The sequence below is a fragment of the Lepisma saccharinum genome, chromosome 14 (assembly GCF_977018435.1).
Source record: "Lepisma saccharinum chromosome 14, izLepSacc3.1, whole genome shotgun sequence".
Lineage (NCBI taxonomy): Eukaryota > Metazoa > Arthropoda > Insecta > Zygentoma > Lepismatidae > Lepisma > Lepisma saccharinum.
The window spans coordinates 15,737,343-15,750,799 of record NC_139242.1 but is presented as its reverse complement, the minus strand read 5'-3'; the positions used below and the strand labels follow the sequence as shown (position 1 = coordinate 15,750,799).

Below are 13,457 nucleotides of genomic sequence, written 5' to 3'. Positions count from 1 at the left end.
TCTAATTAAAAAAAATCTTTTTGAAAACACATTTTATATTCTTATTTTAAAACAAACTTGATCTGGTAAATGAGAAAAGTAATACTGTTTCAAAATTGTGCATGAATATTACTTCAGCTTACATAATTATGTATTTAATTGTACCTTCACATTTAGTACTGATTCACAGTAGCCTGTCATTGCCATGGTTCCAAGGCCACAGCCTATTCACATATAGCTAAAATTCTGTTCTGAAATCACATATAAATAAACCTGCAGTAAATATCAGCCTGTAATGAAGAATGGTACATTTTTTTTTATCACAGAGCACTTCATTATCCCTTATTAAAAAAGTCATACATATGCTTATCATTGATACATATTGGATATAGATGCTATATATGCATATGAATCATATTCAACATATGTATTGCCTTTTTAGAAAGAAAATAAATATTCTAAGCAAAGGGTTAAAAACATATTATGCTTCAAATTACCCACATGCTGTGTCCTCACTAAAAAAAAAATCTTCCTTTAAACATTAAAAGTCCCTCTGGAAATTTTCACAAGTTGTATGTAAATTTTGCTCCACAATACAGTCTTCACTTGATGAAGAATTACTGTACATATTTATTTTATATTTTAAAAATATGTTTCCATGAAATGGTAATCACAATGTTGTTGGCATTAGAATTCCACTGAATATATATAATGTTGATAAAATTTTAGTATATCCACTTTCATGAATCAAAAAGATGAAGAGGATAATATAGAACTAAATGTACATTACCTCAGTGACTTAGTTCTGTGGCCAAATACTTTTGTTCATGTTAACCTTGTAAAGTTTTGCTCAATGATAATTCCTTACACGTTTTCTGCATTATGGTATTCAGAGTCTAATAAAATGTAGGCATCTTCCTGGGGAACAGTAGTCGCTGTAATTGAATCCTGGGAATATGTTTGCAAGTTCCCTGAAGAGCCTACAATTATTGTGCATGGCTTCGTGCTATCTTTGAGTGAGTCCCTCTTGTCAACCATCGAACTTCTCTTCGACGAAGGGAAGCTTGAAGAATATTCAGTATGGTTGGGCATTTCGTGGTAGCTATGAACAGGAAATAGCGTCGAGTGGCTAGGTTGCGTTATGTCCCTTGGCACGCTGGACTTCCTGTGAACAGACGGCACAAATACCTCACTAAAACTACCACCTCCTTGAGACGGCTGCTTCTGTTTTGCATTCTCGTTGCAATCAACCAATGGCTGTGCTTCCGGTATTATCGATAAAGCTGCAACTCCATCTGACATGCTCAAGAAGTTCTGTGCTTCGAGTATAACTGGGAAACTACCATCAACAAAACCCTCCATTTTATCTTCCGGGGAACTCTGGGAGAATTCTTCATCACTGGTTGATGGTAAAGCACTGCACCCATCCTTGGGAAAACTGAAAGGTCTAATCTTGCTGTTCAGTCCGTAGCGTAACATTTCAGCAATATCAGAAGGATTCCTCCCTCTTGTTTCTGGGAGATATTGGTATAGAAAAAGACACAGCATCAGAGTTGTGGCTGCAAATATGAGGAAAGAGTACTGTCCAATTGCAGACTGCAAAGTGGGAAATGTCATACCAATAATGAAGTTACCTCCCCAGTTTGCCATACTGCCAAAAGACATGGCAAGGGGTCTCGGTCCAAGTTCAAATAGTTCTGGAAAGAAGGAAAGAGCAAGTTGTTAATTGTTAAACATATATATTAATGATGCCAATACAGTACAGGTGTACAATTTATCGATAACAGACCACGATCAGATCTGATAGAACTGCCACTTTTGGCTAATTGCGACAATAAGAATAAGTGATGATATGATGAAACTGATGAAGTGACACTCACAAATAACACCCATGCCAAAGCCGGGATTCAAACCAGGGACACCTGGCATCGTAGTGTGCTGTGCTAACCACTCCACCATGGAGATTGTTTCATGAAGAACCTGATTCATCTTCATCTCTTTAACGTAATATTCATACAAAACACAAATGAATCACTACATAGATTTCAAATACCATAACAAACTTCCAACTCAACTGAAAACAAATTCCCTCCCCCCTCACAGAAGCAACTTTGTTTAATTTGCATCCAGAAGGGAGAATCCTTTCAATCCTATCCCTTCAAGTACCACTCAGATACACACACACACCCAGATTTACAAACATGTGGTATCAACAAATAATGCCACGCATGCTGCATGTGCTGGAACCTGGAAATGAGACTCATCTCTTTTAGAGACCACTGATTGGTGGGAGGGGGATTTCTCTCTTCCCACAAGAGTAGTTTCCAGTTTTAGAATGTTCTTCATTAAACTAGTACTAACTGTCAGTTGATATAGATTATTTTTGACACAAAATAACAAAAAGTGCAAAAGGAAACCTTGAAATGAACGATTGCATTAAAATGAATTCTAATATATGCAATTATGTGCATACTGTTCAAATATACATTTATATGCACTACAAAACTTTACCAGAGTATTTCAGATCAACTGAAATTAATTAATATGTTGAAAACTCATGAATTTTCCCCAAAGAAAAAACACAAATATGAAAAAATCTGCTCTCATGACAAAAACTCATTGCATTTAAAGATTCATTTTACAAAAATAGGGCTCATGATTTTTGCCATTCATATGGAAAGTACCAAAATCCTAAAACTAAACATGTGTTTACAGACTGTCTGTCTCGAAATATAAGACAATTTCAATTTGTGAATGAAATAATATATCACTTAATATAAATACAGTACAGATTAAAGGAGTAAAGAATAAACGAACTGCTGATAACAGAGGAAAATGTTCATATCAAACCAGAGAAATATATAAGTTTAGAATTATTAATGTAATTAAATTATTTCCAAATAAAATCTTTATAGAAATTTTCCACATATGTAGTACATACCAGATCCAATAAAATAGGGAATTGGTCCTAAGCCTAGTCCATATGTAAAAACGTAAGACAACACACACACAATAGAAAAGTATGGCATCCAACTGAATTCATTCTGTAAATAAATAAAATAAAATTATTTAATTATTTATCTAATATGTGGCTGTAAAGTATAAAGCATGAGACATTAAGGAAATAAGGGAAACTGCAGTGAATCATAGCAAAGTAGTAGTGATAATGTACATATCAATACAAAATTTGCATTTCAAAAAGATATCCTAAAAATCAAACTAAGTTTGCCATGTTTTTCAAGTTCTGCAAATATTTAAAATTTGAAGTCTGATCAATTTATAATAAAGCACATTTTGTTACTCTTTTGTTGTGGAATCATGACCTAGAGAAATTAAAAAAAAAAAACAGTAATATTCTACTTAAACAGTGGCGTAAATAACACCCCTGCAACCCACATGGGACAGACGAGCTTCGGGGCACAGTAAGAATGATAAATTAAGAAAGACCTGCATTTTTCGCTGAAAATTCTACCTAGTTTGTCTGTTGTCTTAAACTTTCGTATCAGTTTTTACATTCATTCAAATTACATGTATGTATTTTCATATTTGTATATACCTAATATAAATTTAGGCATGAATTAATATTTTAGAATATAAGTACATATTATTTAACGCATAGGGGTGCACAACTGAAAGTTGCGGGGGGGGGGGGGGGGGGGCACAGAACGTGTTAGTTATGCTACTGTCCTTAAACTTAAATTAAATATCCTCATTAAATTTAAGGCAAATGCAGAAAATATGTAGCAGAGATGAAAAAGACTTATTCAAAGGGTTTATTCTATTTTAAATATATTATTTAATAATGCACGCTAATGCAAAATATGGCTACTAAAGTTACAACATGTACGAGGGTGAATCAAATATAAAGGGGAATTTCTTTCGCATGGCCAGCGAAAGTGTGGTACAGCCCTGTGGCCTTGAGGTGATGATGGTGGGTGTGTGTACTGATGATGGTGGGTGTATGTACAGTCTTTCCCTACCTGGAATCCTTGCTGACTCTCCAGTCAGTAGCATGATGAGTGAGCAAGAGGTACACCCATCCGTTGCGCAACACATTATCAAATTTCTTGCAAAAGAAGAGGTAAAACCAGCTGAAATTTTGATGAGGCTTCGAGATCAGTTTCGAGAGTCCACCCTTTCAAGACCAATGTTTATGAATGACAACATTTTTGGGGGGAGGACGAGCAACTGTGAGAAATGTAAGACACCAACGGCGGTCAAGGACAAGCATCACTCAGGAAAACATTCAGCCTGTTAAGGACCTTATTGAAGGTGACAATCGCTTGACAGTGAGTGAAATTTCTTCTGCAGTGGGCATAAGCTATGGTAGTGCTCACGCGATCATTCATGACAACTTGGGCTACCAAAAAAACTCTTGAAGATGGGTTCCACGCTTCCTCACAGAGGAGCAGAAAAATGTTCGACTGAGAATCTCCCAAAGACTCCTGGCTTGTTATGAGAGAGAAGGGGATTAGTACAGACTTATAACCCTGTGACTACCATTTTTTTGGGCCACTGAAAGAAGCACTGGGAGGTAAGTGTTTTGAGGATGATGCAGGAGTGGAGGAGTTTTGTGTGCAACTGACTGTGCACACATCCGTTGACTTTCTGGGAAAATGGAATTGCCAAACACTATCCACAGGAAAAAGTGCATTTCAGTTGCAGGGAACTATGTAGAAAAGTAATGCATTTGTTTTGTATTTGTATTTTGTTTCAATAAATTATGAAAAGTAAATTCCCGTTTATATTTGATTCACCCTCGTACTTGCATTCTTACTATGAAATATCAAACCAAACTTGAAATTTTAGTAATTCTATCTATGATGTTATGAACATACTGCATAAAGTATTATATTTATACTTTTATTATTTTCCCTAATTTAAGTAGCATGATTAGTCCACATAATGTATTTTTCTCCTTCATACATATCACTACAATGTAACAGTTTACAAAGCCCCCCCCCCCCCACACACAAGATGTCATCATATTGTGCAATTTTAATGTGTTTTTCTGGTGCCTTTGACACAGAAGAGAATAAAATTAATATTTTTTTATGTTAATGAAAGAAATATATTAATACATATACAATGAATATTGGTCCAATTAACATGTACATACAGAGTGATATTTAAAGGAGGGGATGAGGGGAATTATTCCCACTTGTAAATTTTGGCCTTTTGTGAAGGATACTATACAGATAAATTACATAAGTCCCAATGCTTTGAAACAAATCACTCACTTTTATTTTTTTTTAAATTCTATACAATTTGTTTCGTGTTTAATTTACAGAATGTATGTAAATGCATACGTGCATGTGCACATGCTAAATACTTACAATGTAGGTAATGGATACCGTAAGCAAGATGAGACAAACCGATGCCATCCCACAGCTCAACATTGCCAGTTTCTTTCGTCCGTAGCTATTCACAAGAGGAATAACCAACACAGCAACAATGAAATTTATGCCCCCAGCACCAATGCTGGCATATTGACTGTTTTCTTCTGACAAGCCAGCGCTTTGGAATATGGGGACAGAATAGTAGAAAACCTACAAGAAAATAAATTATCGCATTGGAAATTATGTCAAAACTATCAAGTATTTCCATGACTATGATTACATACAGCATTATTTCTTTCTGCAAATATCTTACCTTCCTGTTTCACCTAGGTAGGAGAATTCACATGTGGTTCATTCCATGCCAAAGGATCTAAAATTAATTTGCACTGACATATCAGATTTTGTTCAAATTTTGCCTGTTTCAGAGTTACCTTTCAGGGTCCTTTCAGCGTTACTCTGAGCTCTACAGAATTCAAACTGATGTGGCCTCAGCATTCTGGGTACCCAGAATGCCTTGGATGCACCTGATTGACACCAGTTCCCAGGCTCATATTTCATAAAGCAGATGTGTAAAGAGTAGAAACTAGGGCTGAGCAGATACCAATTCCTACCAATATGGATGCTGATACTCTCACTAATTTTTACGGATGCTGATACTCTCACCAATTCCTACGGATGCTGATACTCTCACCAATTCCTACGGATGCTGATACTCTCACCAATTCCTACCGATGCTGATACTCTCACCAATTCCTACCGATGCTGATACTCTCACCAATTCCTACCGATGCTGATACTCTCACCAATTCCTACCGATGCTGATACTCTCACCAATTCCTACCGATGCTGATACTCTCACCAATTCCTACCGATGCTGATACTCTCACCAATTCCTACCGATGCTGATACTCTCACCAATTCCTACCGATGCTGATACTCTCACCAATTCCTACCGATGCTGATACTCTCACCAATTCCTACCGATGCTGATACTCTCACCAATTCCTACCGATGCTGATACTCTCACCAATTCCTACCGATGCTGATACTCTCACCAATTCCTACCGATGCTGATACTCTCACCAATTCCTACCGATGCTGATACTCTCACCAATTCCTACCGATACCGATACTCTCACCAATTCCTACTGATACCGATACTCTCACCAATTCCTACAGATACTGATTCCTACTGATATCAATGCTTGAAAGTTGTTCAAAATATAGATTAATATTAGTAATTATTCCACTAATTATATGCATCAATTTACAATTACAGTTTGAGAATTATATCAGAATATTAAATTACATGTTACATTATTACAAAATTCAGTTTTTTTCACACAAAACTGGTGCAACATAAAAAGAAATTTCGAATTTTGCATAATTTCCAGGATAATTAGACTCTTCGAAAGTGTCTCACAGGATTTTTGCAGAGTCTGTGAAAGACCAAAATGCCAGAAAAGTATCGGCAAATAAATTCCAACCGATACTTTCCAATACCGATACAACTGATATCAGCCGATACATCAACATCAGCTCGGCCCTAGTAGATACATATTCAACTCGTACAAAACAGTACGAAAAACTCAAAATTTGTGACCGAGATAATGAGTGTGAATGTTTTACTTACAGCATTGATGCCACTAAATTGTTGGCCAGCTTGGAGAGCACACACGAGCATGAGTGGCAGACGCAGTGATTTAGACTGAAGGATGTTGCAGACCGTCCAAACTTTGGTCTGCGCCTCTAGCTTGTTGGCACTGTTTAGAGCCTGGAACTCCTGCTCCACCTTCTCTCGTGGAAGACCACGAATTCGGGCCAGTTCTGAAAAGGAGAACAGTCATCAGTAATGTATTCCTAGGGTTACCAGACATCCAATTTATCCTAGACATGTTCTTAGTTTTAGCCTTTGTCCAGCATCCGGGAGGAATTTGAAAAATATCATAAATGTCCTATATTTTGAACATCACATAATATTAATTAGGAAAATACGTATGGGTTTCATTGAACAAAGGGAAATCATGCAAGTTACAAGTCCATTGTCCAAAATGAAAATAAAAGTTTGTTCTGCTAGAGAACAAACACGAAAACTGAAGCAACTGAGGAAGAAAGTTTTGGGTGAGCAAGCTTTCAATGCTCTTAAAATAGCACATACAGTTGTAACTCCCCTCCCTCTTTGGACGAATTTCAGTTTAGAGTCTTGCTCGACAACATTAAAAAAATAGCAACTTTGCAGCAACTTTGAACGTATGATGAAAAGCTTATTCCTCATACTGCATTTACGACATCAATTGATGCACGTTATGGTATTACAATCCACATTCTGATGTCACTGTTCAATGCCTAAGTGGAATTTCTTACCTTGGAGTTTATACTGATGGAACAAGGTGTTTCCCATTCTTATTCATTTTTTGATTGTAAAGCAGGGGGCATAGAGAACAGTTATTTGGGGTGTCTACCAGTCAAGAAGTAAAAAAAATCGGGAAATTATACTTGTGGTCAAGAATTTTTGCTATCACGAGTAGAAGTGCATTGTTTAGTATCTTACAGTACATTTAAGTATTTGTTGAATTCATTTTTTAAACTGAAAAACTGTATTTTTTAAATTACTTTTTAACGTGTTCTGTAGAAATATATATTATTTATTGCAAATTTTTTGTGTCCTACATTTTGACAAAGTCCACATTTTGGGGCAACATGTCCTACATTTCCCTTATAGCAATCTGGTAACCCTATGTATTTCATATTGCTGCATCAGTGTTTAAACCACGAACATGCTAAATATTACTGAGAAAAAAACATTTTAATATTAAAGTCCTGGGAAAAAAAACTGGTTTTAGATTTGGATAAATGCAATCAGTAAAATTTGTACCTACTTATGTCTGCTTATTAGCTCATACAAGTTAGCATAGGAATCTATCAACAAAAAGTAGTCAGGAACTGCACTAGGTGAGAAAGTTAATTTGCACATTCGTGGTTTTGGCATTCATGCGATGATATATCCACAAATACATTAACCATTTTTGTTCTTAGAAAAGATGGGAACAAGTGAGTCTGTGGGCCTCCCCGATGAGGAAGTAGTAAATAAAAATGGATAATTACATGAAGTAAATGGAAAGACATCCACTCAAAAAAGCCAGCAAAGAGCAGGATGGGTAGAGGCATGCATATTTCGTTTCTGACAAAAACATATTTGAAATAACACATTGTAACGCTATTTTTTCATGTTTCTGAAAGGTGTGATTAATTCTGCTGGAAATATATGAGAAGCAAAAATGGACCCCTTTATACAGGAATAAACTTATGACTCTGGAACTACATAAATGTGCTATTGGAAGGGATAAGTTTATTTTATGTAATAAGTGCAGTTTTTAAATAAAATTTAGGATTATATTTGTCGTGTACCGACTGATCATCTACGCTCATCTATGCCAGATCTGATCTGCATCATCAGTGTGCACCACACCTGGTTATTGTATGTTGTTTAATGTCAGTTTTCTGTTATCTAGTTTCCAAAATCTATACAGTCCTTCATGACGAGAAGACTAGCATCTATCTATACCATAATGTAAGTTCTTTATACAAATTGTGTTATATTGTTCATGACTTATACACTTTTGCTTGTATCTAAACTCTTAGTCATATTCTTTACTCCATACTCCGAAATATTGAAGAACACAAAGAACCCCAAACTTAACAATATTCACAATTTTAAAAAGAAAATGTCATTTTATACCTATACTACTTTTGATCCAATTTTTCACCATTATAACACCATAATTTTATTTTATTTACTGCTTTTGAACTCTTAACCTTTTGAGTCCCAAGGCTATTTTCACATGTAACCCCCTTGGTCCAGAGCTGATTTTGAGTAAAATGCAGACTTTCAATTAAATGAGTGTAGATCGGAGGCTAATTGCCCAAGAGAGATGAGTGATATACCGTTGTACGCGGAATGAATCAGAGATTCAGACTATATGAAATTTATGCAAATTTGGCATATATGTGGTGGGGGGAGGGGGCTAACTCACAAAATTCCAAAATTTCGGGGAAAAAATGGGGTCCCCCCCAAAGAAAAAAGTACATGACAGTGTCAACATGCACATGGAAATGATTGCTGACATGTAAGGAACACAAAAATATTTGCATTATGATCATATGACCAATGTAACGTGACTTGTACCCCCAAAAGGAATGGTCGGCACGCCACTGATTCAAGCTTCAAAATGCAGAGGTACCTTGAAATGACTAGCTCTGAGACTATTTGCCCTGGAGATATGAACGATATACCGTTGTACCCAGAATGAATCACAGATTTAGACGATATATAATTTATGCACATTCGGCATACATATGGAGGGGGAAATCCCCTGAAAAATACATTTTTTTTAAAAAAATGGGGTTTCTCCCCCCGTCCCCTGAAAAAAAGGATATGAAAACTTCAAATGCACATAGAAATTATCGCTGGCATGTAAGAAACAGAAAAATATTTGCATCATTGTCATATGACCAATGTAACACGAGTTGTACCCCTGAAACGAAAGGCTTGTACGCCACTGTCTCAAGCTTCGGAATTGAGCGAAATGCAGAGTTACATTGAAATTACTATAGCTCAGAAACTAAATGCCCTAGAGATATGTAAGAGATACCATTGTAGACAGAATGAATCACCGATTCAGACGATATATATAACCTGTGTTCCAACTTGTGGACAGTTGTGCTAAAAAAAAACAAAGGTTTCCTTCAGCGTGCCTCGAAATTCCATTCTCACAACGCAGATTCAACAACCAGTCTTCCCCCACCCCCTGCTTGTGCCCACACGGAAAACTTTCATTTTGACATCGGATACTGATAAACAAGCTTCATTCGAATGCAGTTACCAGGCGGGAGTGAAAAGCATTGCTTTAGAACAACAAAGCTGGTCTTCCTTTGTCGGCAAAAATTTTCCCTTGAAAAGAAATGCAAAAGAGAAGTCCCTTTTCCCGCCTTTTCCCCTCCATTTTCATGAAGAAAAAAAAAGTGCAAGAAACATTTCTGTTAAATACATGCGTTAGGAACAATATAAAAAAATCGAAATTCTAGCCAAAAATAGAAAAGTTGTAACGTAAAAACTACGACCTTGACACAGCATCTCGATCGAGATGCTTGGGACCGCGAGGTTTACATTTGGGTATCTTGACCGAGATGCTTGGAACCCAAAAGGTTAATGGTCTCCATTTTTGTACTGAAATTTTGCTCTTTTATTTACCAAAAATATGTGCCTCTAGTGATGAGATTCATGGTTTCTCCCAACAAGAGTGTATGGCAATGTCATTACAACCATCTTCAAGATGGGATTCAGTTTTGAAATCAACACGGAAGTGAGTGAGGACGTCAGAATATTTTGACACATCAGGACTGAAGTGAGGGCATGAAGGAAGGATATATATATATATACGTATATATATGTGTGTGAGTGTGTGTGTGTGTGTGTTAAGCCTATGCAACTTACCTTGAATGCCCTTTTCTTCTTCACCACAGACTATGTACAGATACTTTGGACTCTCTGGAAGTATTGGTAGTGTAACAGCTGACAGAAGTACCAAAACTGCATAAAGCCCCAGCAGATAATGCCATGTTGATTCTTGTCCTGGAAAACAATATTTGCACTTTTTATTGTAATAACTACTACAGGAAACCCTGGGGGGTAAAGGCGGTCAGGGGCATGATGCTGATCACATCACCCCCACTCACGACCGGATCAAGAAAGTGTGGGGCGTTACCCCCACACCCCCTATACGCCTTCATGGCATGGTGCTATGCACAGGGGAAAACTTTACCTTTTTTTACAATTATTTGGTTTTTGTTATACACTGGCATTCCATCATGTGCCTTATACAATCACGAAAACAATGGTCAAACTAAGGGGTGTCCAAGGAGCAGAAGTGGTATTTTTACTTCAAGTTTTGCCACAATACTAATACAGTAATACGAGCATCCATCATCTGCATATACTAACAACTGAGTTACTGCAAAGTTCTAACATCAATTAAAAATGCAATCACCTGGAAGGAAACAACTTTGGACAAGTACGAAATCATGGTGGTATTAGGCCTTCTCCACACAGTCGCCATGCTCGGTGATACATTTCTGCCAGCGGTCATTCACCTTGCATAAGCCGTTTTTATAGAACACTGCATTTTGGACCTGAATCCACTGTTCCACCTCAGAAATGACATCCTCCCTCATGTCAAAGTGGCGTCCTTTGAGTGGACGCTTCATTTCCGGAAAGAGGAAGAAGTCACTCTGTGCCAGGTCTGGGGAATATGGAGGGTAGAGCAAAATTTCGTATCCTAATTGAACTGTTTTCAAAATGGATGCATGGGCAGAATGGGCTGGTGTGTTGTCTGCCAATGGCAGCACTCCTTTTGTGAGCTTTCCTTGCCTTTTCACCTTCAATTCTTCACGTAACCGAGCTAGGAGATCACAATAATGGTCACTTGTGATTGTGTGACCCTGTGGCAGGTAGTCCGTCAGGATGACTCCCTCCCAGTCCCAGAAAACTGACAGCATCACCTTAGCTGCTGATCTTTGCACTCTTGCCTTTGGAGGGGGGGGGGGGGCGGTGAGGAGCTGTGTTTTCATTGCTTGCTCATATCCTTTGTTTCTGGGTCATAAAGGTAGATCCAGCTTTCGTCCATTGTAACCAGTCTGCTGAAAAAATCCTCTTCATCCAGCTCACAGTGGCCTAACATCTCTAGTGCTGCTTCTTCTCTAGTCCTCTTCTGGAAAGGGGGTGTGCAATTGTGGCATCCACCATTCCGACACTTTATGAAGGTGCAGCTGTTGATGGATGATATTCCAGATGGACCCATAACTAACACCGATTACAGCCATCACACTTTCAATGGTGATTCTCCTGTCTTCCATTTTCATCATCTCCACTTTCTCCATCAATGTGGCATCATTTGTGAAGGCCGGTCTCCCTGTCCTAGGGGCATCGGAAATTAGCACGTGACAGGTTTGGAACTGCTGTTTCCAGTTGGAAACCATCTCATAGGATGGGCTTTCCTCCCCGTACACTGCTTTCATCTCATCATGAATTTGCTTCGCTGCTTTTCTCTGGAGATGCAGGAATTTGATGACGCTCCGTGCCTCAATTTTGTCCTTCCTTTATTCACGTGTAGAAAAAGGATAGCAATAAACATCCAAAACAGACAAAAATTTGTGTGCTTAACCTAGAAGGGCCATTGTACAGAATGATCACAAAGTCCCATTACCCCCGATGTATTACATAGATGTTAATGAATTGTTGTTTCTCATTGTTGCAAGATCTACATCTAAATCATGGCTGATGAGTCCACTTACACCATGGAGGAACGGATCGTCATGAGCACGTGGGCTCACGAACGACCCCATACAGGAAAATTAATGAGAGATATTCAGCATGATTTCACTGTAAGGTTTCAGAAATCTTCCCCACCAAAACCAACAATTTTACGGTGGGAGAAACAGCTTTTTGCAACTGGTTGCATAAAAGATAAGCCCCGCCCAGGATGATCATCAACACAACTGGAAACTTGTGTGGAGGCTGCAGCATCTGTCGAACGTTCGCCAAAAAAGTCCATTCGTAAGCAGTCACAGGAATTGGAGTTCCATACTCGACATTACAAAACATATGAAGAAGGATTTGAAGTCAAAGGCATTTAAACCTTCGTTTGTAAACGAATTGAGTGATAATAACATGCAAGAATGTCATCATGCTTGTGGGCGAATGCTTGATGTCTTTACAACTCTTCCTTCAAGGGGTAAAGTGTTTTTTCTCGGACAAGTGTGCGATATATTGCAGTGCGAAAGCGAGAAGCATTTATTTCTGGAGTAAAGAAAACCCACATTTTTATGAAGAACTTGAACACAACCCACCACATGTCATGATCTGGGCTGCAATGTCTGCAACCCACTTGGTGGGTCCATATTTCTTTGACGGTGCTGTGAATCAAAGGTTGTATCTCACCATGTTACGTGATTGGTTTATTCCACATCTGCAAGAACAGGGACTGCTCAGTCGTGTATGGTTCCAGCAAGATGGAGCACCAGCCCATTATACTATTGCCGTGAGGAAATATCTCAATGAGGTATTTCCTGATACATGGATTG

General features: G+C 37.8%; 1 protein-coding gene across 2 annotated transcripts in view; it reads right to left on the bottom strand.

The window, feature by feature from the left end:
* Positions 1-474: 474 nt before the first annotated feature.
* LOC145998699 (solute carrier family 2, facilitated glucose transporter member 1-like) overlaps positions 475-13,457 on the bottom strand; it is a 69,152-nt gene continuing 56,169 nt past the window's right edge. For both annotated transcript variants that reach the window (XM_083135180.1, XM_083135181.1), the window contains 5 exons: positions 10,813-10,950; positions 6,952-7,145; positions 5,316-5,528; positions 2,921-3,023; positions 475-1,676 (listed from right to left, as the gene is read on the bottom strand). In XM_083135180.1, the coding sequence (XP_082991306.1) occupies positions 844-1,676; positions 2,921-3,023; positions 5,316-5,528; positions 6,952-7,145; positions 10,813-10,950 (1,481 nt within the window). In that variant the 3' untranslated portion in view covers positions 475-843. The remainder of the gene's footprint in view (positions 1,677-2,920; positions 3,024-5,315; positions 5,529-6,951; positions 7,146-10,812; positions 10,951-13,457) is intronic.